The 27,500-nt window shown below is 37.4% G+C and overlaps 1 protein-coding gene across 13 annotated transcripts in view; it reads left to right on the top strand.

The window, feature by feature from the left end:
• FOXP2 (forkhead box P2) overlaps positions 1-27,500 on the top strand; it is a 408,488-nt gene that overhangs the window by 342,579 nt on the left and 38,409 nt on the right. For 8 of the 13 annotated variants that reach the window (XM_048942667.1, XM_048942601.1, XM_048942607.1 and 5 more), the window contains 7 exons: positions 3,262-3,399; positions 4,581-4,775; positions 6,249-6,411; positions 13,012-13,225; positions 14,460-14,564; positions 24,314-24,401; positions 26,782-26,865. In XM_048942667.1, coding sequence (XP_048798624.1) covers positions 3,262-3,399; positions 4,581-4,775; positions 6,249-6,411; positions 13,012-13,225; positions 14,460-14,564; positions 24,314-24,401; positions 26,782-26,865 — 987 coding nt within the window. The remainder of the gene's footprint in view (positions 1-3,261; positions 3,400-4,580; positions 4,776-6,248; positions 6,412-13,011; positions 13,226-14,459; positions 14,565-24,313; positions 24,402-26,781; positions 26,866-27,500) is intronic. The other 5 variants (XM_048942671.1, XM_048942645.1, XM_048942680.1 and 2 more) reach the window with 4 other exon arrangements.

Raw genomic sequence — 27,500 nt, 5'->3', positions numbered from 1 at the left:
CCCTCTGATCTGACTGTTCTTAAGAGGTTTTCTGAGATGCAGCATTTTGTAGGGTTGCTGTGTGCATCATCTTCCTGACAGAGTTGGGAGATGGAGTTCTTTGAGGACATCTAGTGACAAATGAGCTGCAGTCACAAACCAAGTATTTCACTTCATCTCTTCAGTTTTTCCTGAGATCTCTGTGAGAATTTGCTGGCAGTTTGCGGCCCTCTGAAAGGTCCCAGTACTGCACATGGTCTGATCTTTTCACTGGGTCCCTCTGTTGCCCTCTGTCTGAACTGGCTTTAGATAAATTGGGAGATTCCCATGAAAAAGAATTGGAATTTGCTTCTTTGCTACATTTTTGAGAGATCAGAGCAGAAGTCTTGAAAAATACGGACACCAAAGCAGAGAAAAATTCCTAGTGTACATAACTTCCCAGAGCATTGCACCCTTCTGATGTTCTTCTGGCCCATGTTCCACTGTAACAGTTCCAGTAGGAAATAAAGTGCAGTCATGTGTATCCCTGAAGGCTGTGAAATGTGACAATTTATAATGCCTAGTTAAAATGAGAGAAATCTTTTTGCTTAATAAGTTTTGCTGATTTGAAATTCAAGCTGTTTTCAGAATGTGCCTTTTATCCATAGGGAATAAGACCTATCGAGTATGATATACTTACATTGATCCTCACATACAGTTCTGTTATGGCCAGTATCATCTATATAAGTATGTCTTTTACTAATGGTCATGACTGCCTATTCTCATGCTTTTTTCCATCATCCCAAAAAACAAGTGAATTAGGTTCTCTCCTCCAGCTTATACTATTGAGAGTGACTGTTAAAATATAGAGGAAAAAGCAGGAAAAGGCAAGCTCTTTGAGCACACAGAGCAGGTGTGTCTCCAGGTATGAGAGCAAGTACACAGCCAGGGAGGTTCAGAACAGATGGTACCAAAGCCCAGCACAAATGGGGCTGGTGGAAGAAAAGCTGCATTTCCGACTGAGGAACAGAGCATGGCCTGCATCTTACTGGCTTCAGACTTTAGCTCTGAACCTAAGCAAGTCAGGGCCACCTCCAGAGACGTCAATTTGCACTCTGTGTAGATCAGAATTTTTACTTGTGTGTTTGAACATACATCTGCCGGGGAAGAAGATAAGATAAGGAGCGGATGCCAAAGGAAGAGGGGAAGTGGTGCAACTCTTACCATTTGCTGTATGGCAGAATGGCAGGCATGCATGGGCCAGGAAAATTTTTTCAAGATTTAAAGATGAAAGCTAATGGTTGAACTGGGAAGGTGTTTGCCTTCTTCACTGTATCCTCATTCGTGTCACACATGAGAGTTCAGTAGCATAACTGAGGTGAAAGTGTTGCAAGAAGGCAAGCTGAGATCTCTTGTAAACAGGAGAACCTTACTGCCTTCACACACAGGCTGCAGTCAGTGAGTTTTACTGCCTGCTTGTGCATCCCAAAGTTGTAACAAGTTGTTTTTTGGGCCCTTAAGACTTTGTAGTCTTAGAATAAAATATCACTGAATAGAGATGTGGTGTTTTCAATACTACAAAATCGGTGGGGGTCACCAAGATTAATCATCAACAAGTTAGATGCCTACTCAGTGTAGGTCTGGACTCAATGGGGAGGGACAGAAACATTCAGAGAGTGATACATCCCATGCTAAAATAGTCCAAACTGGATCAGATATATCTTCCTTGGGATTTCCTTTTTTCTGTTGACTATAGAAAGAGTTCAGTGATAGCAGAGAGAAAATGTCCCACCTGATGGCTGAAAGTGAGAGATGAATCCTCCCCAAAGAGTTCAGTTGTGATGGAAGTCTGGTTTGTCTCTTCCCCTGTTTCAGAGTAAGGACTTCAGAACTTTTGCTCTTAAAATTCGTTCATTGTTTGCAAATGGTTATCTGACTTCTGAGTAGTGGAATTTTTACTTTCAGACTTTTCATTAGTGAGTGTTTTAAGAGATAAATTTATGTTGTGATGAATCGTGTGAGAGGTGGTAATCTGTACAGTATTGGATGAAGTAATTTCTTTTAAATGTAAATTGTAGAAGACATGTTTTTCTCTAAGCGTAAAGGCTTTTATGTAAAGCCTTTTGGGACAGATTCAAGTAATAAAAGTATTAGAAAAGTATTTCTTCTTAAGAGTTGCTTGTGATTTATTTTATTAAAAATATATGTATTTTTCTGATTTACAGAAGTCTTCAATGTCCTACAAAGTTATTGCAAAACAGTACTTGTATGCCAGCTTTCGATTATGCAGAGAACAAAAAGCACTGTTGAATGCTGCTAGATGAGGCAGTGGTTGCTTTTTCAAGAGTGAAAAACTTGTCCTGCTGGTGGCTGTCTGCCTGCGTGTGGGTCTGGTTGATCAGTGGTTTCATACAGTGCACCTGCTGCAGTGGCTCGGCACATCCCTCAGGCTCTGTTAGAGGACTTCCCTCTCATCCACACACACACACATTTGCTGTGCCCTTGCTGCTTACACCTAAGAGCCTGTGTAGGTGAGGGCTCATGCATGTGTGCACAATTAGATGAAAATAAAGCTGTGTCCCAATCAGGATCTATGCAAAAATGCATTTGTAGAGGTTAGTGGACAAGCCAATAATCTAACGAGAAGTCTGCAAACCTTTCAGTTTTCATCTGAGTGACTGAAAAACATCTCCCTCTGCAGAGATCGGTAGCTGAGGGTACACTCCCTTGTTCTGCATTCACAAAGTCCTCAGTATTTTTTTTCCTCTATAAATAAGACTAAAAGGACCATCTAAGCAAGTTTTCTGATGCTAAAATGATGTACTACACAAACACTTTCCTAAGCTAGGCATCTTTATTCTGCAAAACATTTACTGCTTTAAGATACTTATTTTTTCATCTGTTTTAATCACATCTTTTGAAAATGTCTCAATAGATTTTTCCATTTGTAACATTATGACACTTGATAAGATGATTGATTATGAAGTGTTGAGAGTCCTACCATGCAATCATTTATTTTTAAATGCACATTTGTACTAGCCAATGCTGAAATTTCTTGCAGGAATACATAAGAGATGCGAAACATAAAGCTTGAGTCTGATCGAATCTGATGCCTCTGGAAATAGAGTGCCACAGTACTGTGGTCTTAAAATAACAGATTCTGACTGAAACTGGAACTTCACAGTGATAAATATTATGTAAAAAATTATGGTCCGTCTTTGGTACAAAATAAAAAAGATGTACAGCTGTGGTGCAGACGAACGAAGACGTGTTTGATGATGATATCTTTCTTTCTCTGTGCAGGTGCCTGTGTCAGTGGCCATGATGACTCCCCAGGTGATCACCCCTCAGCAAATGCAGCAGATTCTCCAGCAGCAAGTGTTGTCTCCCCAGCAGCTCCAAGCACTTCTCCAGCAGCAGCAAGCCGTTATGCTGCAGCAGGTAATGTGGGTTACCTGCTTTGGACCGCTAGCGCAGGGTGTTCTCACAACTGTTAGCCAGATTTAATAGATCTTAGTTGGCAATATTCCATCACTCATTACACCAAAAAGGATGAAAATGAGTGTGAAACTTTTCAGTCTTTAAATTTCTTGCTTTAATTGCACAAGTGTGAAATTGCAATTTTGAAACTTCTAACGTTGTATTGAAAACAGCAGCAGCAGTGGCGGATGCATTACAAATACTGAACAAATTGATATTTAAATTTTCAAGTGCCTGGGCACATTTTAATTGTAGACTTGCCAAAGAAAGTGCGAATAGAATTGTAGATAATTGTTGCTTTAAAATTCATAACACTGTAGTGCTCCCTTTAGTCATACAAATGGTATGCGGTTATGAAATTTGAATGTAACAGCTTGTTTTATCATAGGAAAAAGTTGTTGTTTGTTTTCTTTTAAATTTGCTTTATACTTCCAAAAATTTGTCCCAGATAAAGATGAAGGAAGAAGTTGCTGTTTCCTTAGCACAAAGTCTGGTGGCTAAGTGAAGAATGCATGAAGTTGCTATTCTTACAATAAACAGGTAGTGTCAGTGCTCAGTACCCTGGTGTAAGAATAGATTTTTGGATGCTTTGTTGTCATCCAGAAAATGATCTGTCTGATAGTCATACTTCAGTCATTGTGTGTTTAAACACTTTACTTTCTGGTACCGTGATCATTACAGGCAGTTCACTTTCAGTTTTGAATCTGGCATTCCACTAAATGGGTTGACAGATTAATTGCTTTTTTTTTTTCTTTTTTTTCCCCTTAAGAAGCAGCCAGTTTAGTTTGGCCTTAGTGAGATGCTGGTTTCTTGCAAATAGATGAATACAACTTCTAATTTGTTATATAGGACATATGAGGAACTTAGGTATAGTTACTTCAGGAGTTAATTTGGCTCTTGCATTCCCTTTAGAATACAGATTTTCTATACCCTTCTGTTTAGGATGTTTTGGAATCTGCATTGGAAAATTTCAGAACCGCCTTGGAAAAAAATGTATGTAGATCTGCCTCTTCAAATCACACTTTTGTTATGAGGTGATTCTTAATGGCTACGCCACCATATGCCAATCTAGAAGAGTTTAGGAGATTTATAATACTTGAAACTTTTGCCTTTATTTATTAAAGTCAAAATGGTTTATTCAGCAACAACTACAAGAGTTTTACAAGAAACAGCAAGAGCAGTTACATCTTCAGCTTTTGCAGCAGCAGCAACAGCAGCAGCAACAGCAACAACAACAGCAGCAGCAGCAACAACAGCAGCAGCAGCAACAGCAACAGCAGCAGCAGCAACAGCAGCAGCAGCAGCAGCAGCAGCACCCAGGAAAGCAAGCAAAAGAGGTAGGAGCCAAGAGCCTTGCTGATACATACTGGTATAGGCTGACAGAAGCTTGGAAAAGATGAGGCTACTTCAGGTCTTTTCCTGTAGCAAGAATCCAGCCATCAATGATCCGTTCTTGTGTTTTTATGGGGCTTAATAGCAATGTCGATGTATTTCTCCTGCTCCCCTGTCTGAGATGTAGGATTTGAGCAGTCCAGCGCTGCTGTTGTCTAATGTCCACTAACGAACCTGAGTGTGCAGAGCACGAGCGGCGGGGGGACATCGTGCTGATTATCCTGCAGGCAGCCCGTTTTGAGGAGGGAGCCACACTTCTCTCCGTGGCACAGCTCAGAGAGCATGCAAATTTAGTCTGTGGCTGAAAAAAAAGCGATTGAGCACAGATTTCAAAGTCACAGGCCCCTGATTAATGAACTGCTACTGTAGGTTTGGAGTGGCGAGTAGAAAGTTACAGTTTGATGTGCTCATAAATCAACCTGACAAGCTGGTTTCTCAGGCCTAGCTTGCACTTGTCAGCAGACTGCATCAAATATAAACATAATACAAACAAAACATGTTGAAGTAGTTAAATTGATCAGCAGGTATCCTAGACGTTGTCTTCAAGCTGCCCATTATGCAAACGTTGAGGAAGCAGTCGTGACCTCCTGAGGCTTTGTTTCTGTTTGGATTTGTGAATAGAATTTCAGACAGCCATCAACTACGGAATAGAAATTGCTCCTGTATTTCTCCGGAGGCTCTGGGCAATCCACATGACTTGCTCCATTATGCAGTCTGTTTTCCAGTGAGCGCATCAGAAGTTTCTCTTTTCCCCAAACTAGAAAGGAAAGGTCTTCCACAGCAGCTTGTCTTTCTCTGAAGTGTGACTGCCTGCTTATACCCTCCTGAGTCTTTGCATACTCCAGTTTGTCTTGAAATGCCTCACAAAATTGGAACTTATACTTCTACTCATAATAGGGCACTTCTTTGCCTTGAATGCAGTGCTCGTTTTAATGTATTCCAACCAGAAGTGAGAGAGTGCTAACAGACCAGTGAAATGAAGGCTACATCCCAGTTTACTAATAGATCACTGGAGGCCGCGTTCATGGGCCACTGCGGACCAAAGTTAGTCAATTGGAAAAACAAGAGTGCCCTCAAATCACAGGAGGCCCTAAAGAGTTACACTTTTAGCATAGATGAATTTGTTATCATCTGCCATGAGCTGGGCGGTTTTGTTTTTTCAAACGGCTGTTATGTACTTTCTCTTGACCCTTTTCTTTAGTGTGTCATTGAGCATATCTTGACACGTTCCCTAACACCTAATAGTTTGAATGTATATAACAGAAAATTTCAAATGATTGCACTGTCCAAGCATTCTGCAAACAGCGTTATTATTTAATAACTGAGCTTAAAAGGAAATAAGTTGATTTTACATTTTCGGCTTTCTAGCCTCCAATGCCCACTTTATTCTTTGATGCCTATTTTTCTTTCTTTATCAGCAGCAACAACAGCAGTTGGCAGCCCAGCAGCTTGTCTTCCAGCAGCAGCTCCTCCAGATGCAACAACTTCAGCAGCAGCAACATCTGCTGAACCTTCAGCGTCAGGGACTCATTTCCATCCCACCTGGCCAGTCTGCTCTTCCTGTCCAGTCTCTGCCACAAGGTATACCAATAAAACAGGATTGGGGTAATTTCTAATTCACAACTTTTTTAACCATTCCCTTTGCAGGAATGCTTTCTGCATCCTTCCATCTCAACTTTCAACAATTTCCCGTTATGACGCTTTAAAATATTTTATTATTAAAATATTATTATTCATGTTACATTTTTTTCTTGAGGCAGATAAATTTGACAGCATACTTTTATGGAAAAAGTAGCTTTTTAATGTTTTTTTTTTTTTTTTCTTAGACGTAAGATGCATATTTATTAGCCTTATGCTATGAAAACAATTTCTAATAGCAACACTATTCAAGCACCATTGCTTTTCTCTGAGGAATTACTGGAGTCTGATTTAGTGTGAATGTTGCCATTTCATTTAATATAAGTGAAGAGATATAAAAAGAATGAAAAAGTGATATTAAAGTTATCCTAAACCTCACATTTTCATTTTCTAAGAAAATAAAGTGTTTGGTATTGAAAAGTACTTTGAGTCTTCAACTGATGACACTTGAATTTAGGTACATCACTTAGAATTCATTTTCTTTGCTATTCCTTCCTTTTAGATGTGTAAAATATAAAAACAATTTTTGTAAGTTGTGAATGCAATAGTAATGAATTATGACTGACTAATAACAGTAAAGAACTTTACCAAAAAATATTTTGTCATGGTTGAAAGAAAATAGGACACGAGCTTTTGAAAAATGAATTAGCTTGGAAATAAAGACTACTTGCATTTTGAGACAAGGCAGAGACTTCACTTGCTAAGGACTCTGTGACCCACACAGCATGTGTTTCTATTTGTGTTACTGTATAGAGGTGAGCTAAATGTCTGTCATAAAAACTACATAATGTTCTGATCTTTGGCACTTTGGTCCTGCAGCGAGCATTGTTTAGACTGTGTTCATGACAGATAACCTTACTTTTAATTGGCCTTTACGCAGTATCTGGTTCCTCCACCAGATAACTGTTATGAAATTGAAGCTTCGGTAATTAGATGAGCAAGGGCAGAGTACACAGTGTAAGACAATAGTGTAACAAAAAAAAAAACCCAACATCAAAAAGAAGCAGAAGAAAGCATGAGAAAGACGTAACCATTTAAAGCTTCAGTCACTGGAAAGCAGAGAAAAATGTGTAAGTTGTTTCCATATATTGTGTTCTGTGGAAAAACTGTAAGCATACCTAAATTGATAAAAATTGTGGCAGCAGGAGAGAGTCACAAATTAGCTATCACATCACACCTTATTATTTGGGAAGAGCAGTGAAGAGTCATGCTGATTCATGAGCTTGGACACGTGAGAGTGATAGTACTGGTTTCCTTCTGTGCAAAGTCAGATTGGGCCCAAGTGGAAAAAAAGTAATTGAAATACAGCCTTTCTCTGAACACCTTCACCTCCTACAGCCTCCTCTTCTACCATCTGTTGCAAGAGGAATTCCTCAGGTTTTCTCTCTCACATTGAGCAATCCCCATAGATTTCCCTCAGCACTCCTTCCAAATTGCTTTCATATTCATTAATTTCATGCAACAGTCATTCATCCACTTCTAGTAGGAAAACATAAAAATATCCTTTTTTAAATAAATAGTGTAAGTTATGGCCAAAATTGATATTAAAGAAATTAAAAGAATATGAAATGTTACAATTAAAATATATTCAAATTGTTCTTTTTAAAGTAAATCTCCTGTTTGCTTTTGCCCTGTTTTTGTTTTTAATAATAATGAATGCTAGTGAAATACTTCATTCTTCCAATTTTGTTTTCTAGTATCTGCTGTGTATGTGGGATTCCTCTAAATGTAGAAGTGAATTGGTAGGACCTTGATGTTTGGTAGGACTGATAGGAAACATTGGACATTTCCCTAGGAAGACCTCTCAGTGCCTCCAGAAAGGCCACTGAGTGCAAGGGGAGCTAGAGTGATGAGAGTAAGAAGGAATATCTTTCTAGAAACATGCTGAAAGAAGTTGAGAACCAAATGCACAGCTGTGCTGACTCACAGTTCTTTCAGTGGGCTTCTATTATATCTCATTTCCTTGTCAGGAAGAAAAAGCACCCCATATAGTTCATAATGTAATGAAGATTAGTGCTTTTCAGATCTGTTGAAATTTTCTCCTAAACCTTAGATTTACACATAGAAAGTATCTAATCTATACTGATTACTAATTCTATCACAGATTTCCCTGTTTGGAGTTTGTGCAAGAGTAAGATAATCAATCTTTTGTTTCATTTTTCTCATAAAAATGTGGCACTTTTTCTGTGGAAATGTTAAATTAAGCCATCAGAACTTATTTAAGGCAGTACACATTGGATGTGGTGAAATGTTTTTCTCCTTCCACTGTGTTACAGGATATATAATATGGTTACAGAGAACGATTTACAGATGTGTAACACAAACATTTTTATATGTATCCACTTAGATTGCAGTTACAAGGATGACTAAAACAATGAGAGAAGCACAGGGGGATTCTTGTTTTCTAAGTTATTGGTAATAGAGTCTAGTAAAACACAAATTATTACTGACAAAGAAGGTTTTTTGCATTTGTTAGTATGAAAAGACATAACTTCCACATACAGCTGTGTGGTTTGCTCCAAGTCTAGTTACTGCCTTTAAAGGACAGTGTTTCTCTCTTAATGATTAGGTACAGCAAATAAGATGTAGGATTTGTTTGAGCATTTATTTTGAGTGAGATCTCCACTACACTATATGCAGTGGCTCACAGTAAGTTACTTCTGTGTAATGCTATGCTAATGTTTACCTAAGTGCAAAGGTACATAAATGACAATAATTAAAAATAAAAGCTTGAATTTTGTCAGACTAGGTAGGAAAATGAAAAACAAGTTCATGGTTGAGTTTTATAAGTGTTCATTTTACTATTTATTCAAACGTATAAGTAGGGTAGATAGTAGTTAGAAGAGCTAGAAAACTAATCTCAAAATTCAAGAGTTGCTGCTGTTAGAATACTGTAGAGTGAATTAGTATTGGTTCTTTTCACCATAGTTCTTATTTTTTATCCCATCCTGGGTATCATGTTTCATCCTTTCTCTTTTAATTTAGTGTGGAGAGGGTATTTTGAGAATTATCACAGTCTGTGAAACTTTAAAACTTACCTTGTTTTTACATCCAGACTAAAATACCTGTCAGCCATTTTACAGGTCTCTTGTAAAATGGAAGTTAGCCTCTTCTAGATGCCAAAACTACAAAATGGTTGTAATTTACAATTAATTATATATTCCCTTCTTAATTTGATACTTTTGAAGTGCTGGCCCTTGATCCTTTTATCCTAAAGGGCAGCTGACTTTCAAGGTGTTCTAAAAAAGTGATAAAATTAATCAGCCTGAGTCTAAAGAGAAATTCGTCTCTGATTTTAAAAATCATCTGTAGCTTTACACTGTGGAGAGATGGGTTCCCAGACACTCGGAAGAGAAAGAGGAGGAGGAGGAGATGACACTACATGGGAAGGGCCATTATGGCAGTCACCTCCCACTGGGTGAATTCACCCACGTTCTCAGACTGCCTCTTATTGAGCTCCTGCAGGGCCCAAAGTTTGGTGATACGCATGTATGAAAATTTTCTTACCATAAATCACAACAATATGTTTTCCCTTTGATTATTCAAACGGAGGATTTTATTCTTTGTTTTAATTTAAGTATAAACTTAGTTTATTTTTTTCAGTTGCAGGAAGAAGGGGAGAATTTGTAGTGAATAATGTCCTATGTATATCATGCCACTTAAATGAATAGGTTACTTTTCCTTTTAGTTTGTTATTATATTTGCAAGTAACTGTTACTTACCATGCTAAAATGGGTTATTTGCAATGTTGCTGGGACATACCTCATGTACACAGCAGTAATTACTTAACTTCATTAAACAATTACAGCTAGTATTACTATCGCTCCAGTTACCTATCTCTCTAATGCAGTAAGTTCGAGCCTACCTTTTTTCTTCCGTAAAGCCTAGCTTTTTGGCTGTACAAATATGATTTAAACTCCGGTTTTAAGACTTACATTCCAGTCAGCTTTTTCACTTTGTCATTAACAGAGTTTGTCAATGGGTGTTGGTATCTAAGACAGAGAAGAAGAACACTAAATAGTAGTCTAAAAATGAGCTCCTTCTATAATTTAAATAAAAATGAATATCTTCCAACCAATTTGTTTCCACACTACCTCCAGAAATTATTATTTCTGTAAATTACTTGCAGTCTCTTCTTTAATAGCTTTGCATACTTCATGGCGAGACAGTTATTGAGCAGTATTAAGGAACTTACTGTCATTTTTCATATTTCTCATTGAATCCATTCTAGCAGTGTGAGTTCTTATACCTTCAAAATAAAAAGTTATCTAAGAAACAGACTTTCTGAACAGTGAAGAAAGATCCTTACGTCTTTATGATGCATCTTACTTACCAAGCAAAACTATCCTTGGTTAAAAGTTTGAATGAATTTTAAATTTTTAATACTTTTCTGAAGACCAGTAAACTTCAGCTAATTCAGAAGGTTGGGACAAAAATTCAGTTCAGAGAACTTTGGTGTTTGGAATGCTTTGCATTCAAGCAGTTGAAGGTACTGTGACAGTGTCCCATCTACGAGGGATGCTCCCAAAGTAATGCTTCCTATTTTTTTTATGTTGGCCCACAGTATCAGACGTGGATGTTGGTGATATGCCAGTATAGGCTGAACCTTGCCACCAATATGCAGTTCCATTTTGTTGCTGTGTGACAGATGGTAGCAGAAGGGAGGTTTGACAAATGGTGTCTGATATGGAAATGCCTATGAAGCAAATTTGCGCCATTAAAATCCTCCCTGAGGAAAAATTGCACCCACTGACATTTATCAGTATTTCTGAATGTTTGGTGAGATCAACCAGTGGATGTGAGCAAAGTGAGGCAGTGGGTGGTCAGAGTGGTGACAGAGACAGTGGGTCACCTCCACTGGTGTAGATTTTGATGAGCATAGCCTGCAAGCTCTTGTCAATTGCTGGCAAAAATGCATAGCTAATGATGATGAATGTGTTGAAAAATTATGTTCTGTAGCTGGGAATTTTCTTTATCAAGTAGTGTTATCGTGTTGTTTGTATCTCTAGTAGCTTCAGTGGAAATAAATAGGAGGCATTACTTTTGGAGCAACCTACATACTTTCACTTGCTAAGAAAAGATGCAAAAGATTAGCTGTGCCAGGCTCAGAAACCAGTGGGAAGTCAGATCTTCCACAAAATTTGTATGGTCTTCTACATTTAATGTAGTATTCTTCAAAAGGGAGGTGTTACTTTATAAAGTCTGGCTGTGACAGAATATGTGTATAGTTATGATGAACTCTTCATCTTTCAGTATCTTAATTTCCTGCATTAGATGCATAATACTCATGTAATATGGAGAGAGTAAGAGAACACTCCCAGCTCTTCTCTTTTGTTTTGTGAGTCTTTGGGCAGAAACATTTTGTAATGTAAGTTTCCACGACTTCGTGCAAAGATCTCAGTTCATTGCAGACAACCCTAACACAGATGTGTAAATTCAATCTACAAACCATTGCAATCTGTGGCTGTGGATGAGTCCTGGAAACCACTAGTTTTCAAACTACAAGTAGAGTAGAGAGCAAATTTGATCTGTATCTGCAATGATCTTGTGGCCAGATTCCAAGACAGTACTGTGCATCAGGCAGACGAGTTTGAGAAGCTCTTCAAATATTTTATGGCTACCCATGACCCCAGGAGATGGAGTCTGCTGTCTCCTAGCCAAGCCTCTGACTTGTTTTTCACGCCAGGGATGGACAAAAAATAATGGAGGAATTCAATAGTCTACGCTGTGTGTAATTTAATCTATGTATGGGGAATTCTAAATGGCCCAATTTTGTTACCTTTCTGCTTGTTTGTTGCCACTGAATGGCTCCAAAGAGCTGAACCAGTTACCAGTATGTGGTTCTATGCCGTAGTGGTTTTGTTCTGAATTTTGTTTATTGTCTCTTAAGACACATTTTTACATCAGAACTTTTTTTTTAATATGCTGCACAGGATTGAATGAATACATAGGTATCATTAATTAAAATGTCTTCTGCGCAAATGTTAAACGTGTTAAGAGCTCATAGATTTCATTTTTGTCTGATGATTTGTTGTCTGCTTCTTCCACTCCCTACTTAAAAGTTCAAAGAAAATATTAATGTTTCTATCCTTAATATAATAAACTTTTCTGTTTTGAATAAGAGAAATTCTGAAAGTTGAGATAACTGTGGATAAATTATGTTTTCCTGTCAAGAAATGTATTATGTAGACAACAAAAATCTAATCTGCACGTGTATTCAGTTGTTTCAGCTTTTTTAGTTTTTCAAGAAGTGGTTGCAAGTTCTTTGTAGCTTTTGTTCTTGGATCCTTGTGTAGTGTTTCTAGAAGGAGCATGATGTTATTCAAATTGCTGATTTCTGATTGAGTGTTTATAATCCAAGAGAAGACAGCTAGATTACCTGGATTCTAGCTGAAGAAAAATGAATTTATGTTTTACTACACGTTGATTGTGCTGGAAAAACTACATCAGCTTTATTGTTGGCATTAATCCATTAATAACACTGAGCTCATAATATGAAACTCTTATTTTGTTGTATTAGTGGGGCTCTCTTTCGTTTTATAGCTGGCTTAAGTCCTGCTGAGATTCAGCAGTTATGGAAAGAAGTGACTGGAGTTCACAGTATGGAAGACAATGGCATTAAACATGGAGGGCTAGACCTCACTACTAACAATTCCTCCTCTACTACCTCCTCCACCACTTCCAAAGCATCACCACCAATAACTCATCATTCCATAGTGAATGGACAGTCTTCAGTTCTAAATGCAAGGCGAGACAGGTAATTCTGATATGAGATTTCAATTGTACTTATCATTTCATGTAACACTGTTGTTTAGCATCTGAAGTCACATTATTTCAACTCTCAAAATAATATTTAATATAAGTTCTTAAGGTATCATGGAGAACAGATTTTTCAAAACTGTTTATCAATTGACTGCCACTTTCAGGCATGATGTCTAATTTTGCAGGTGCAAGTGCAATTATTGTAAGTCTTGCTACGCATGAACTTATGATACAATCAAAAATCTCAGAACAGTGTGCTTGTGGGCACTTCTGTGGCTACGTAGCTTCTTTCATAACTGAGTCAACACATTTGGCAGTCAGGCCTCTACTGTTGAATCACACTGCTGTTTTCATAGAAATTTTTGTCCACATAAATTAAATTGTAAATTACTGCATTTTCAAAAAATGTATATCCATTTTATTCTAATTAATTAGCATTTTATATTTTTATATTGAATTAGGAGACAATAATTAATCACAGGTCATACTGTGACTGTGACTATAGTTTTTAGTTGACATTTTGTTTCATTTAAAAAATGGTTCTTCTCTGGTAGACCTTTGGAGTAGTACTTTTAGTTAGAATTACTTTTGTGATTGTCTCAGAGAAGCTGTTTCTTTCCTTTTCGATGTGTAGTTGCCCATATCCATGCAGCAGTCCCTTGAATTGTTTTGATATTGAATTTGATTTGCATATAAGTGAAACTCTTGCAGGGGTTCTAAAAATGGCATGGAGAATAGCAGATTGTATATTTAGTTAATGGCAAAAAAAAAACCAAAGTGAACAACAATATTTATTAAATATATTTATTTATTTTATTTACATTTCAGCAGAAAATCTAAATATTTTGTACTAACATTTGTACGAATTCTGACTGTCCATCTTCAGTATTTCTCTTCAGAATTGATCACTTCTGAATAGTATATTTTTTATTTATAGGTAAATGTTACGCCAAGGTCATATGGCAGAATTAGCATATGGCGTTACACAGTCATCTTATTTTTTCATCCTTTATTAACAGTCATCTTTGGCTCTGTTTCTTCTCTAATTGGAACATCATCTAGCCTTGGCAGTTGAACTATTCAATAGAACGATTAAATTTTTCTGACTGCTCTGAGCTAAATTGACCTGTTTTGACCTGTTTGTCACTGATCGTAACCTGACAGGCGCTAGCAGCCTCCAACGATTATGGCTTTTGAGATGAATCTGATGCCTTATTCTTTTGCTGCAGCTCGTCACATGAGGAGACTGGGGCCTCCCATACTCTCTATGGTCATGGAGTTTGCAAATGGCCTGGCTGTGAAAGCGTTTGTGAAGATTTTGGACAATTTTTAAAGTAGGTTGATTTTTATTCATGGGTAGAGGGTTGCTTAAGGCAAGGGAAGGAGAAAGATGGCAAGCAAAGTTTTACTGTAAATCATAACAGGGTTTTCTTATTTGTGTGTATTCCAAGCAAGTGGATGACTGAGAATGTCTGCAGCGGGTCAAATTGTTATCCTCTTTCATGTTAAACACTTTTGCCGTCCTTTCAATAGCGTACTGTTTAATCCTCTTACTATCCTTTACTGAAATGGAGCCTCAGAAAATTTGAAGTGATGCTTTAGGTGATATACTGGATAACAGAGGTATGAGAAACCATGTTTTAAGTTCTGACAAAGTGGGAATTAATGTATTTAGTATATTAAAAAAAAACACAAGGGGCTGTGTCCATTTGACTCTCTTTTTATAATTTGTTTTTTGCTTTTACTCTTGTATGTGTACAGGGTGCTCACAAAAAACAACTGCTGTGAACAAGTGGGTTTTCACCTTCCAGAACTGCAGTGATGTGAAAAGTTTTTGCTTTCAGTATTTGGGTTTGCCATCAATTGTCTTAATCAGATCATCGAGAAAATGAGTTACAAAGTTTTTCATCAAACTATGATGGGTTTTGGCTTTTTTTTCCCTTTTCTATTTTTTTCTCCAAAAGCAGTTGTTAGTACTGTTGAATTCATTTAAATTTTCAACAACTGCACTGATTTTCTACCTGAGTACATTATGGTCTGGTTTTGTCAGAAGAGCTATACTTGTTTTGGCATGCAATAGATCTTAATGGAAAGCTACAGATAGGCTTATATAGATGAGTAACTTCAGGGGCTGAGACTCTTATGTTGTCATGGTGCAGCTAACAGGGTGAATGAACTGTTTCATGCTTCATCAACAATTAAGTTAATTAGCTCATTTGAAATTGCACTGCTTTGTTGCCAGGATGTTGGCAGAAACATCAAAAAGATGTGTTTACAAATGGTAGACTACAGGGTATGTAACAGAAGCACCTTAACAGCAGACCACAAGCACTCAGTTTCACAATAACTTTTGTAATAGAATTAGAGAAATACTTTTCATAAAGTATTTTAAATAAATACTTTTCACAAGGTACTTTAAATGCTTTCTCATGCTATCTTTCAATTTTAAATGAAATTACTTACAGCGACTTGCAAATCTTAGCTAGTATATTTCTCTCATTTGGTATTTTTTTGTTTGTAAGTGCATTAAATGGAATGTCAAAATAATGGCTAATTATAAGAGAAAACTGTATAGGACTTAAAAGAACCTGATGTTAAAAAGAACCCTTGTATTAAAAGGAAAGGGAAATCTCCCAAATGCAATGAATCAGTCTAAGTATTATTAATACTAAGAATTTAAATTAGTTTAATTCAAGCGTGCTCCTTTTCAAGAAAAAGCTAAATTTTATAAATGTGTCTATAGTCACTAGGCTGCAGCAATGCTAATTCTATGGCCAGACTTTACAAATCCATTATGTCAGGTCTCTTGTTATAATCCATGATCACTAAAACCATTTTGATTAATGTGGTGTAGGGCTAGGTTTACAGATGCTCTTGCTTTCCTGAACCAAATAACCCTGGAAAATGTGAAAGCCACATATAACATCTTGCTAATTCTGGTGTAGAGTCAATCAGGGTTTACAGCAGCGTCATGGCTTTTGTCCTATATGCCAGCAACAAAAAATATTTGAGAATATTCCATTATTTCTTTTTTTCATTCATTATGTCTTCTGTGCCCTTAAAACAAATAAGAAGTCATGATGTTGAATGGATGAGGTTGTTTGTCAAATGGAAGTGTTTCTTCATTTTACACTAGCGTCAAGATGGAAATCAATAGATAGGACCTTGCATTAGATTCCTTAGTCCCTTTTCATGTCCACACTAATGCAAAATCCCCATCACAATTAAAAAACATTTTCTTTCAATTAAATATCAACTTTTAGTCCAAAGATTGACCGTTTTTCCAAACCATTAACTTTATAGGGGATGACAGGACTAATGGCTGTAGTTTTCAAGGCTTTGCTCTTAGACTAATCTCTCTTACGATGTTTTAGGTTTTCTGACTTGAAACAATATGATACCTGTGTTAAAAAAGTTAATGCAAGTATATTGTACCAAAATGAAATATTAATAAGGTACACTACTCCCGTCTAGTAGTGTGTATTTCTAGAGTATGCTTATGACAGCTTTGACGAGTACCTGGTTTATTAAGTGAACTCTTAAAGTCCCATGCTGAGAAAATGGTTTACCTAGCAGCTTGCTTCAAAAACATAAAATATTGTGCATCTGAGAAGGAAGATTAGAGAAGACACTAGCTTTGCTTCATGTATATAATGATAAAAAAGAATATGTGTGAAGTGATTATTAACTTACAATATATGACTTAAAGTCATTAAAGTCATTTTCACTTTTACTTTTGTTTGTCCAGTATGAACTTGTTTATATTTATAAGACAACCAGAGGACACTGCAGTTATCCAGAATTATTTTGAGATATTCAGAATAGTTGAAGCAGTTATATGTTTGCTGTGGAATAGATTTGTGTTTCAAAATATAAGCATTGGTTTCAAGAAAGTGCAGCTGATCTTTATATTTCTGTACATACAGGAATACTTAATCCTGTGTCTTTTCTTGGAAATACTTCAACTCTAAAGGCAAAAATACGGTTTATATTTTATGGAGCAGTTTTCTCTCTTGACAAAAAGGGTGTTAGATTACAGTTGTTCGTGCATGCAAGATACATTTTGTCTTTTTTTTTTTTTTTTTGTTAAAAAAAAACAAACAGCTTTTGGCTTAAGAAAAACTTAAAAATGAAAAGACACTTAAGAAAAAGTAATGACATGACTAAAAGGAAGCTGACAAGAGTTTAACAAAATGCTAGATAATGAAGCAATTAGAAGGGTGCCAAAAATTCTTCCAAAAATTTATAATTGTACTGTAAAACAGATGTTGACAGAAGCTGGTCTCCAAGTGAGGAACCCAGTAGATCACTAAAAGCATTTAATAGCAGTTCTTCGCACTGCTTTTACAAATGTCAGAGTGCAATAATACATGACAAAACTCGAGTGTATTTTGTCTGCAAAATTAATTATCATTCCGTTGGTCCTAAGGCGGTTTGAGTAGGAAGGATTCAACTTGTAGATCTTAAATCAAAAGATTTACAATAGAGCAGTCCAGCCAACAGAGAAGTGTTCTTTAACCTTCATGCAGCTGATGCCTGCAAACACAGCACAGTCCACAGCATGAAGATGGGTAATGTTCTCATCCATAGAGACAGGGAAGAAAAATCATGCTAGAGAAGGTAGGCCAGCTTTCCAACAGATGGTGTTTGCTGTTGAGGCAAGAGAGTGCATTTAAAGATCTACAAAGAGCAGTGACCAAGCATCAGAAGTAGGATGACAAAACAAAATTGTAAAAAGAAGAAACTTACTTAATGAATTACAAGTAATGCCATATTAAACTCGCTGTGTTTTTTCATCTTTTATCTACCAAATGATACACAGTGTCATGTTCTCTCTTTGTTAGTGTGTTGTTCATTTATTTTTTGTCTTCAACTACATAGCGTGGCTATAAAATTATGACCTCAAGAATCTTCTTTGAACTTGTCAGAATGTTGTTTCGTTTGGTGACAGTGCCACCATCTCTCCAAACTAAGGCATCTGACATAATCAGCCAAATGAATAGTGACAGCTAACATTTTGTATTTAAACTCCTGTCAATGTTTAAACATAAAAAGCTTGATGCAAAATAAATCAAACACCACTGATACGCAAGTGAAACATTTTGTTGAAACAATCCCTGACACACTCGGATTTAAAGCTGATCTCTCTTTAGCTTTTGAAATGTTGTAACTAAAAATGAATTTGAAATTCTTGTAGTTAAAATTGAATCGATAATTTGTAATAGATGCACTGCAAGGTAACAAGCGAGTTTATATCTGTAAAAGCTACTTGAAAGGAGAAATACACATCAAACAAATTGAAAGGATCTCTTATTGCGCTTTTTGTCACTCTGCAATGTTTACTTAGCTGTTTTTGGAGAGGTGACTGCATGTTTACACTCTGCTGTGTGTGTAAGTCACACAGCCAGCACGCAGATCCAAGCAGTTTTTAAGAACGTCAGTCGACCACATCATTTATTCCATTTTGAAAACAAAAATCAATATACCTATAAAGTGACCCATAAATTAGAACTGGCTCACACAATGTTTGTTCAGTGCTGCCTTTCTGAAGGCACCCTTTGCATTTTTTCTTCACCTCTCTGTTTGAACTGCAGTCACAGTAAGAGGCTCATTAGGGGACATTAGGGACTGGAGCTAACCAGAATTCCAGAGCTTGCTTTGCTCTTATTAATGCATAGTAGAGTAGAATGCATTTAAATATTTCATAGGCATTCAGTAATTTGTGTGTAATCGCCTTGTTAGCAGACCAGTAGAAGTAGAACAGGTCTGTGAAATGGTGTTAGTGATTGCATGGGTAATTTACAGACCTTTGCCATCAGAAAGAGCATTATTGGTGACTAGAATGGAGCTGTGAAATAGAACTAGCAATAAGTAAAAAAAAAAACTTAATAAAGGTTTTGTAACAAGCATCTTCAGGGATAACAACCCACTTGGTCCTTTTGAAGCAGCTACAGTTTATGACATATGCAATATATCAAATGCATAAGATAGTATTATGAAGCATTCATATGAAAAGGGTATTTGCAACATTAGTTCCAACTTCCTGCGAGGGACATGATTAAATGATTAATGAAATGTCCTTTTGCATATGCATTTCGAAACAGCAATTAGGCGCTGACTGAGAAAATCCACCAATCCTCTCATTTTTCAGTATTATCTCATTCTTGATTTATAAATCATAGAGAATTTTTAACAGCAATATGTAGTACCTGAGACAGTTATAAAAGCATAAAAGAGAATAATTTGAGTATAAAATAGTCATAAGTACATAAATTCATAATTTAATGTTAATACCAAGCCTATTTATTTAGTCACGTTGCGTTGTATTTTTATCTGACACTATTTCTGTACTTTGATTGGCATAATTAAGTAGGGGGAATGAATAGGCACTACTATTTTACATATCACTGGTAAACAATAGCGAGGAAAGGGAGATGTGGCAGAGGTATGTATGTGTTTTTCAAGTTCTCAGTAATCCACTGGAGGCTGTTCTATAAATGATCATTGAAGGGCTGCAAGCTAGCCTATAATTACAGGAAAGAAAGTGGCAGCTCTGGCATTTCATAACTATGTGTCCTCGAAAAGTGCTTTGTGAGTTTGTCACCAATGATAATTTAGATAGAGGCTCATTACTGAACATCACAACACTTTAAAAACCTTTCGCCTTCATACAGGAGAATAAAGGACTATTTTAATGGCAAGGTTCTTTTGTGTTCCACTGAAAAATTCAATCAAGACAAAACCTCATTGACTATTATTGTAGTCTGCAGTCTCTGGTCTAATAAAAGCAGCATAGATAAATTGAATGGGTTTCTAAGACTTGAGCGTATCAATGCAAACACTCTGCACTTTTTTCGCTCTAAATATACAGTGATGGAGTATCACTAAAATGTAAACAAGTGTAAAAACCTTTCTTACCTAAGTGAGCTAATGCAAGACAATCAGAAGTGCCAAACTGTCATGTGAATTCCCTTACTGTCTTGCACTTTAGTATTTCTCAGTGCGTTGATACATGAACACACAAACAGGAGACGGATGTGTGTTGTACCTCTGGTAGTTACTGACAGGACCACACGCTTCATTTTACTCTTGCATTTTAAGAGGTAAAGGTAATAATATTGGTATAAATTCCTCAGGATAAAAACTATTACCCTGTTACTTACTTCTGTGAATGCACTGTTTTTATTTCTCAGAGGTAAATCTGTCACATTTCTTAAAAAATGAATTTAAATAGTGTAATTAGAAAGAGTAAAGGGCATAATTGGCAGTGACACTTCGAAGCTGTAAAGATTTTTTTCCAACATTTTTAAAGAATTTTGGGTTGAATTTTATAAAACAAGAAAACAATCAAGTTCCAGAAAAATATTCTCTCCTTTTAAAAATGTGTGACTGAATTTTAGTGCTTATTAAAGGCAGGCTTCTAATAGCTCTGGCTGGAACTGAGCGAGGTGCAGATGGGTTCTGTGTGTGTTGCTCCATGTAACTCTGCCTGTGCACCTCATCCTGACCTATAGAGCTTTGCTATTTTAGTCCTGGGCTGCTATGGAGAGAGACTGACAAGAGTGCTGAGTCGTATAGAGGTTAATTGATACAGGTAAATGTCCACTAGAATCTTTGTTGAAACTATCTCTCTTCTCTCTCTAATGGTGTAATGGTGTATTATCTTTTGCTTTGCAGAGTCTGAATCTGTTTGCAAAAAAGTAGTAAAAACTTTGGGTTTTATTCCAGGGCATTCCTAGGGTATATAAATCCCTATCTCCTTTAAAACACGCTGCACTGTTTCTTGTCAATAATACATTAATTCCAGTCTGCTTTACAATGCTTTGTGTAGTTCATAATTTGCCTTGTTATTTCCTAATACACTGCAAATATAATCAGGAGAAAATCCTGTTTCTTTCAACAACCGAATAAGCAGCAAAATAATGGAAGAGGCTCTGTATGTGTTGCACAGCCTGCTTCACATTTTCAAACCTTTAACTCATCCCTTCAGGAACACTTTCCAGTCCTCCAAAATGTTTCCTCCCCTTAAAAAAATAACCAGTGTTTTTCTCAATTGTAAATCAAGTTAACACGAGATTAGTAAAGGATGCGGACAAGATAAACGATTGGGAATTTGTTGATGAAGTATGAAAGCTGACCAGCACAACTTTCACATAATTTAAAAGTCAGGGCAAGAAACAACAACAACAACAAAGAAAACACTTGGGAATGGTTCCCAGCCTTCTGGAGGAAAGAATGTGTGTCTATTTTGGCAGATCATAGTACACTGGGCCCTAAAACTACAGCAACCTTATATAGAGAAAAGTTATTTTAGAGGTTTTTAAAAATGCATTAGATCTTGGTTTTCTTTCCCTGCATTGCCTGTACATGCATGAGAAATAAGCCCACTTCAAAGGAAAACAAACAAACAAACAAACAAACAAACTCAGAGAAAAATAATACTGAGAACAATTTTTACACTCTTAATGTTTCTACAAAATAACTTTTCTCCAAAATGCTCAGCAGAAGCAGCCACATGATGTGAAAGTATGGCATAAGGGTGCGTATCTCTCCCACTTTCTGAAGATGACTGTTAACTCTCAAGGAACAGACTGCAGCCTGCTGAGCTACCATGTAATCAGAGCAAAATTACCCTGCACCAGACTTTATTCTCCCTCACTGCATCTTGCTGTTATATTTAAAGTTTAAAGTTCCTCAGGGCAAGGACTGTGTCTGTGTCTATTTTGTAAGGTGTTATGCAAACATATGGTGTTGCAGTAACTAATAAATAATCATGAGAAGACAGTAACCTCAGACTCTGGCCAGGAGCTCCTACACCATTACTTACTGTCGCAAGTTCTGTGCACACACATGTGGAAACACGGTGATGTGCACTGCTGCTTGTGGTGATGATACATAGCTAAAATCTGTCTCCAGTTCTCTTCCCGACAACCGTGTATCCAATTAACTGAAAACAGTGAACAGTTGTATTTGTACACCATACACTGTCATGTGTAACTGAGGGAGTAAAATTATTTTGAGTCAGAAATTCAGAACACAAGTGAAAGGTACATTCTGAGCAGTTAGCTGCTGTTTGCACAGATTGTGCAGTTTTGCACAAGTTAATGAGGTGGGTTTCACTGAAAATAAAAAACTGTAGGTTTTATGTCACACACAGTGGAGATGCATTGTCATTGGTGATGCTTTAACATAAACTGCCAAGCAAGCATACTGGTAAACAACTTTATAATAAAAGAATGAGCAAAAGCTTTCCTAATTACTTGCATCTTCCCCAGCTGTTCCTCTTGCATGGACAACAGAACTTGACTGTCTCATTTCACTCCCCCACAGACCCCATCCTTGTGCCCTAAACTCTGATGTCATTATTTAAATTGAAGATACAAATCACAGAAAAAAAGTAAGATATCTGACTGCCCTATTTTTTCACTTCTTCTGAGAAACACATTCTTCAGATAGATCAACAATTAAATAATTAAATACTTCTGTAAATAATTCTGCTAAAAAAGGAAAAAGGAGAAACTCGAGGGTGGCTCTGAACGTAATGCCTCCCATGATATTATGTTGGCCCACTACATCAGATGCAGATGGTGGTGGTATGGCAGTAGAGGTTGAACCTTCCTGCCAATATCCCCTTACATGTTGTTGCCATCTGACAGATGGCAGCAGAGGGGCAGTCTGACACACTGATGTCTGACATTGAAGTGCATATAGAGCAAAGTTGTGTTCATTGAATTCCTCAGTTCCTTAAGGCAGCAGTGACACTGGGTGCAGGTTATTGTGCTGGTGCAGATTATCACAAGTGTGGAATGCAGGCTCTTGTTCATTGCTGGCAAAGATGCAAAGCTAATGGTGCTATGTTCAAAAATAGGGTTTGTAGCCAAGAATTTGTTCTATCAAGTAGTGTTGTTGTGCTCCTTGTAGCTGTTGTAGTTTCCATGGAAATAAATAGGCAGTACTTTTGGAGCAACTTATGTGTATTTCTTCGTGGTACAAATAGCATATAGTTCCTGTAGCTGCAAAACCATTGGTGAATGCACAGAACTTACCTCTTCTTGCAAACTGAAGAAGCCAATAAATCCACATTCAGAGGTAAAACTCCTTTGCTCCCTTAATCCTGATCCTTAAGTTTTCTCACAGGAGAGCAGCAAACCCACTGTTAAAGCTCCATGAGGGGTTTCTTTGATCCTGAAAGAGAACAAACAGAAATCACTGTCCTTCAGGAAAAAACAAAACAAAACAAACAAACAAAAAAAGAAAAAACAAAACAAAACAGGACTGAATGAGCTCTGTAAAGAAGTATATACCCTATGGAATCCTATGAGACAGTCATTCGGGTGTGGGCTGTACTTTATATACGGGTACCCACCCCCCGTGGTTCTCCTTCCCTGCTGCAGTGTGGGGTTTTTTTGCTAAGCTGGCACGATCGCGTAGCCTGAATCTCCCCCAGGAGGCTTGCTATGTGTGTAAGGTGTGTAGTTGCTCCTTCACATGCCTTTACATTGCGCACCATTCCTCAGATCGTGGATAACTGCCATGATCTTCAGAGGCTCCTTCCAGAACCTGCAGTGAAAGTCAGTGATGCTCCCCTGTTGTCTCTGTCATTGCCGGCTCTGTTCTGGGAAGGGGAGACGACGTTCTGTTGTTGCTTATGCTTTAATGATTGAAGAAGATCAGATGGAGAAATCTAAAACAATTCTACATTAATTCATGGTAGTTCAAGCAGCCTAAAAGCAATTATATCTTTTGAAGAATCATTTATAGGGTGGCTGTTTATCTGCACCAGGAACAGCTCAGTGACAACCAAATGCTGACAACCAGTTATGTCGGCTTTTAGATGGCTTCTGTGATCTGGGAGATCAGAACTGGGCATCTGGCAGTCATCACGGAGAAAGTTTGTGCAACTAAATGAAATAATCAGTTTTGTACTTTGTATTGTTGTATCTAAGGCATGTTCTAACTAGATCTTTTTGCATAACTCCCATTGAAACTAATGGAAGCCATATGCACAGGAGAGAAAAATGGGCTCATAAAGAAATTTTCCTGATCTTAACACTGTCTTATTAGTGTTCTCTTTCTTCCCTAGGCACCTTAACAATGAACATGCATTGGATGACAGAAGCACTGCTCAGTGTCGGGTGCAAATGCAAGTGGTTCAGCAGTTAGAAATACAGGTTTGTTACAGGAGTGTATTTATTATTTATTTACTATTAATCTAGACTAACTTGAAAACATTTGCCTTAATAATTGTGGCTTAAAGCTGTATGTTTCTTGCATGAAATTTGTGGATATTCATGAATGAGCGTTTTTTTACTTTTAAGATTTTTTCACCTTATAAATTATGCAATAATTATCTAACATCAGCATTGTCTACAGTATTTTGCTTGAACTAAGACCCTAATGCCATTCATCACAAACGAAAAATACTGTCCCTGCAGCAGGGACTGGATCCAAGTTCTCTTCTCTCCTTGAAATGCTAGCTCAGGACCCCTTCTGCCCCTTCAGTCCCAGTGTGCTGTGCTGCCAGACAGAGGAGCAGCAGAGCTCCCTGCCCAATGGAGGGCGTTTTTCTGGAAGCAGATGGTAACATCAGACCCACTCAAGGAGTTCTCTGGGGAGGTTTGTCCCCAAGCAGCTCCATGGCTGGAACTGTGGACCTGATCAAACTTCAACTGTTAGAGCTCACGGCATATTTGTGATGTTCCATCTCTTTTTCTGAAGAAGCACCAAGTACCTTGTACTTGTACAAGTACTACTCCTGGTAATTGAAACAACGCTTACATGGTGCTGAGGCTTGGCATCCCATGCAGGATGCTCATATGGTGTGGTTCTGTGCAGGAGGGCACTCCTCAGAACTCCAGCCTGTCTTGGAAGAGTTCAAGGGGGCCTAAGGACTGCAGGGAAGAGCTGAGATAGTTTTTCCAGTTTGTGGAAATACCTGGGAAAAAAAAGACAAGTGCCTTGAGGCTTTCTTGCCTTACAGTGTATGTTGCCTCATTGTTTTTGTGCATGCAAGAATACTTGTTCTCCTTTCAGCCAAGGCCAACTATTCCATTCTCTCATATTTTAATACTGGAAACCCAATGCAATAAGGGGAAAGTGAAACAATGTCATTTATTGTCATTTATCTTGAAGTAGAAGTTTTATAAACCAAGGCAAAACCATAGTTTCTTTTATAAGATTTACAGGACAGCGTTAACTTACTTTTCTGTCACGAATTTACGTCGTGGCAAATAGCCTATCTCTAAAACAGCACGCTCATAGTATAAAGCTGAAGGAGAAACCTTTTTCCCACTTTCTGCCTCAAGTACTCTTTTAATTAAAGTTGCACTGACCAAATTTTAGCCTGTACACCCAGAGTATCTGCAGTTATACAGATGGCTTCCCATGGTTTTGAATTACTTGCAGGCTGGTTTGCTTCGTCCAGTCTCAGTCTATAGGTGTACCTCTTGAGCTGAAATCATGCAAGAAAGTACTATAGAAGTCTGGAAAGAGTCAGTGCTAAGCACCAAGTGATTGAATTGATTGAAGTTTCAAGTTAATGCTGTAATCGGTTCGCATATATCCAAAGCCAGCATCACAAGAATACAACTTCGAGCATTTCCTCTTCATTTGAAAAGAAATGATTCTTTTCATGTTGTACAATACATTTTCCTCTTTTAGGTTCCGATAGAACAAGTAACATATTATAAACACTTCTTCTTGTTTCTTTTTTATTATTTTTATTAAATAATTGGAGTCTGAAAGTGCAAACATTTGTGTAGCATGGGAAGAGAAAACAGAATCAGTTAGGAAAAGGTGCAGGTTTAAGTAATGTGATGTCTTCTAAAGGCAGCATAAGGGCTCCTGAAGAACTGTTTACCATTTAGAAAGGGTATGCTGTAACGTAACAGCACAACTGAAGATTTAGCTTGCAGTGTGACCAATTATGCCATTTCTTGCTTTGTCTGACTGATAGAGAAGTAGGGTCCATCAGTTGTAATGAGACTCAGCGCAGTGTAGATGCCGACTCGGTGGCAGAGTTCAGCGTTTCACACTGCCTGGTCTCTGTCACTCTATTGAATTAGATTGATGATGGCAGATTGCAGGGGGCACTAACTGGACCTCAGTGGGAAAGGATGAAGTGTGGAGACAATCCTGGCAGGCTCTGTGCTTTGAGGACCCTTCACCCCTTCACAGCTGCTGGCACTAGTCCATAGCTAACAGTGTCCACAGGACTTTAAAGAGACACTATGGGCCTTCTAATTTATGGTCTTACTAACTTGTTACTGTCGAGGCTACTGTGACCTCAATTCTCTTATTGACAAAAAGATGAAGTGTTATTTGTTTTCTCTGACCTTTTAGCATATGAAAGGCTGTAAAAGTTGTGGGTTTTTTTTTTTTTTTTCCAAGTCCCAAAGTTGCATTTCCTCCCAGATAAGTTTCTACTGACATAGCCTTTTATATGCAGGAATCATTACACTGAGACAAGCTCAATGATAAGATGTATCACTGCAATAAAATAGCTGTATCAGTCATTTCTAAAATGTTTCTGATCTCACTCTTTCTTAACAGCTTTCTAAAGAACGCGAACGTCTTCAAGCAATGATGACCCACTTGCACATGCGACCCTCGGAGCCCAAGCCATCTCCAAAACCTGTAAGTGCATATTGCTTTATAAACAGTAAATAGGTCTACAAATGTAGCAGACTAAGAAAATGAACAATTTAGTGACAGTTGGAAAACAATGAGTGTGATGAAAAATACGGCAATAAAATGAAAGTAAAATGCAATAGCTTGTCAAATTGTATGTTTCTTTAAAAGTAATGCTATCTTTTACAAAATCTATCCAATCTACGCCATAGGTGACACTAAACAAAGTACACCTATAACTGTCCAAATCATTGCCTTGAGACTGAAACCAGAGAATCTTTTTTTGTGATAGATTCACAGATATTAGAAGGAAACCCACTTTGATAGATTTGAAGTTCACTGAAATCTGTGGCAATAAAAAGTAAATATAAAAAGAAAAGAATCCAAGTCCTTACAAAATTTCTTAAATTACTTACTAGAGACACCAATAAACAATTTGTCATTCTTAAACAAACAAAGGAACAGCCTCTCATATCCAGCAAACGTAATGATTTTTAAGCACACTTATTGCTTAATTTCTGCCAAGAGTGTACTGTTAAGCATCTCCTGTGGTGATGTAGGGACAGTGGGAAGTCACGACTGGTCACAGCCATTCCAGGGCACTGTTCCAGGCTCAGCCATGTGGCTGGAGCTGCAGCCAG

This window comes from Lagopus muta, chromosome 1 (genome assembly GCF_023343835.1).
Source record: "Lagopus muta isolate bLagMut1 chromosome 1, bLagMut1 primary, whole genome shotgun sequence".
Taxonomy (NCBI): Eukaryota; Metazoa; Chordata; class Aves; order Galliformes; family Phasianidae; genus Lagopus; species Lagopus muta.
This window is presented reverse-complemented; position numbering and strand designations above follow the sequence as displayed.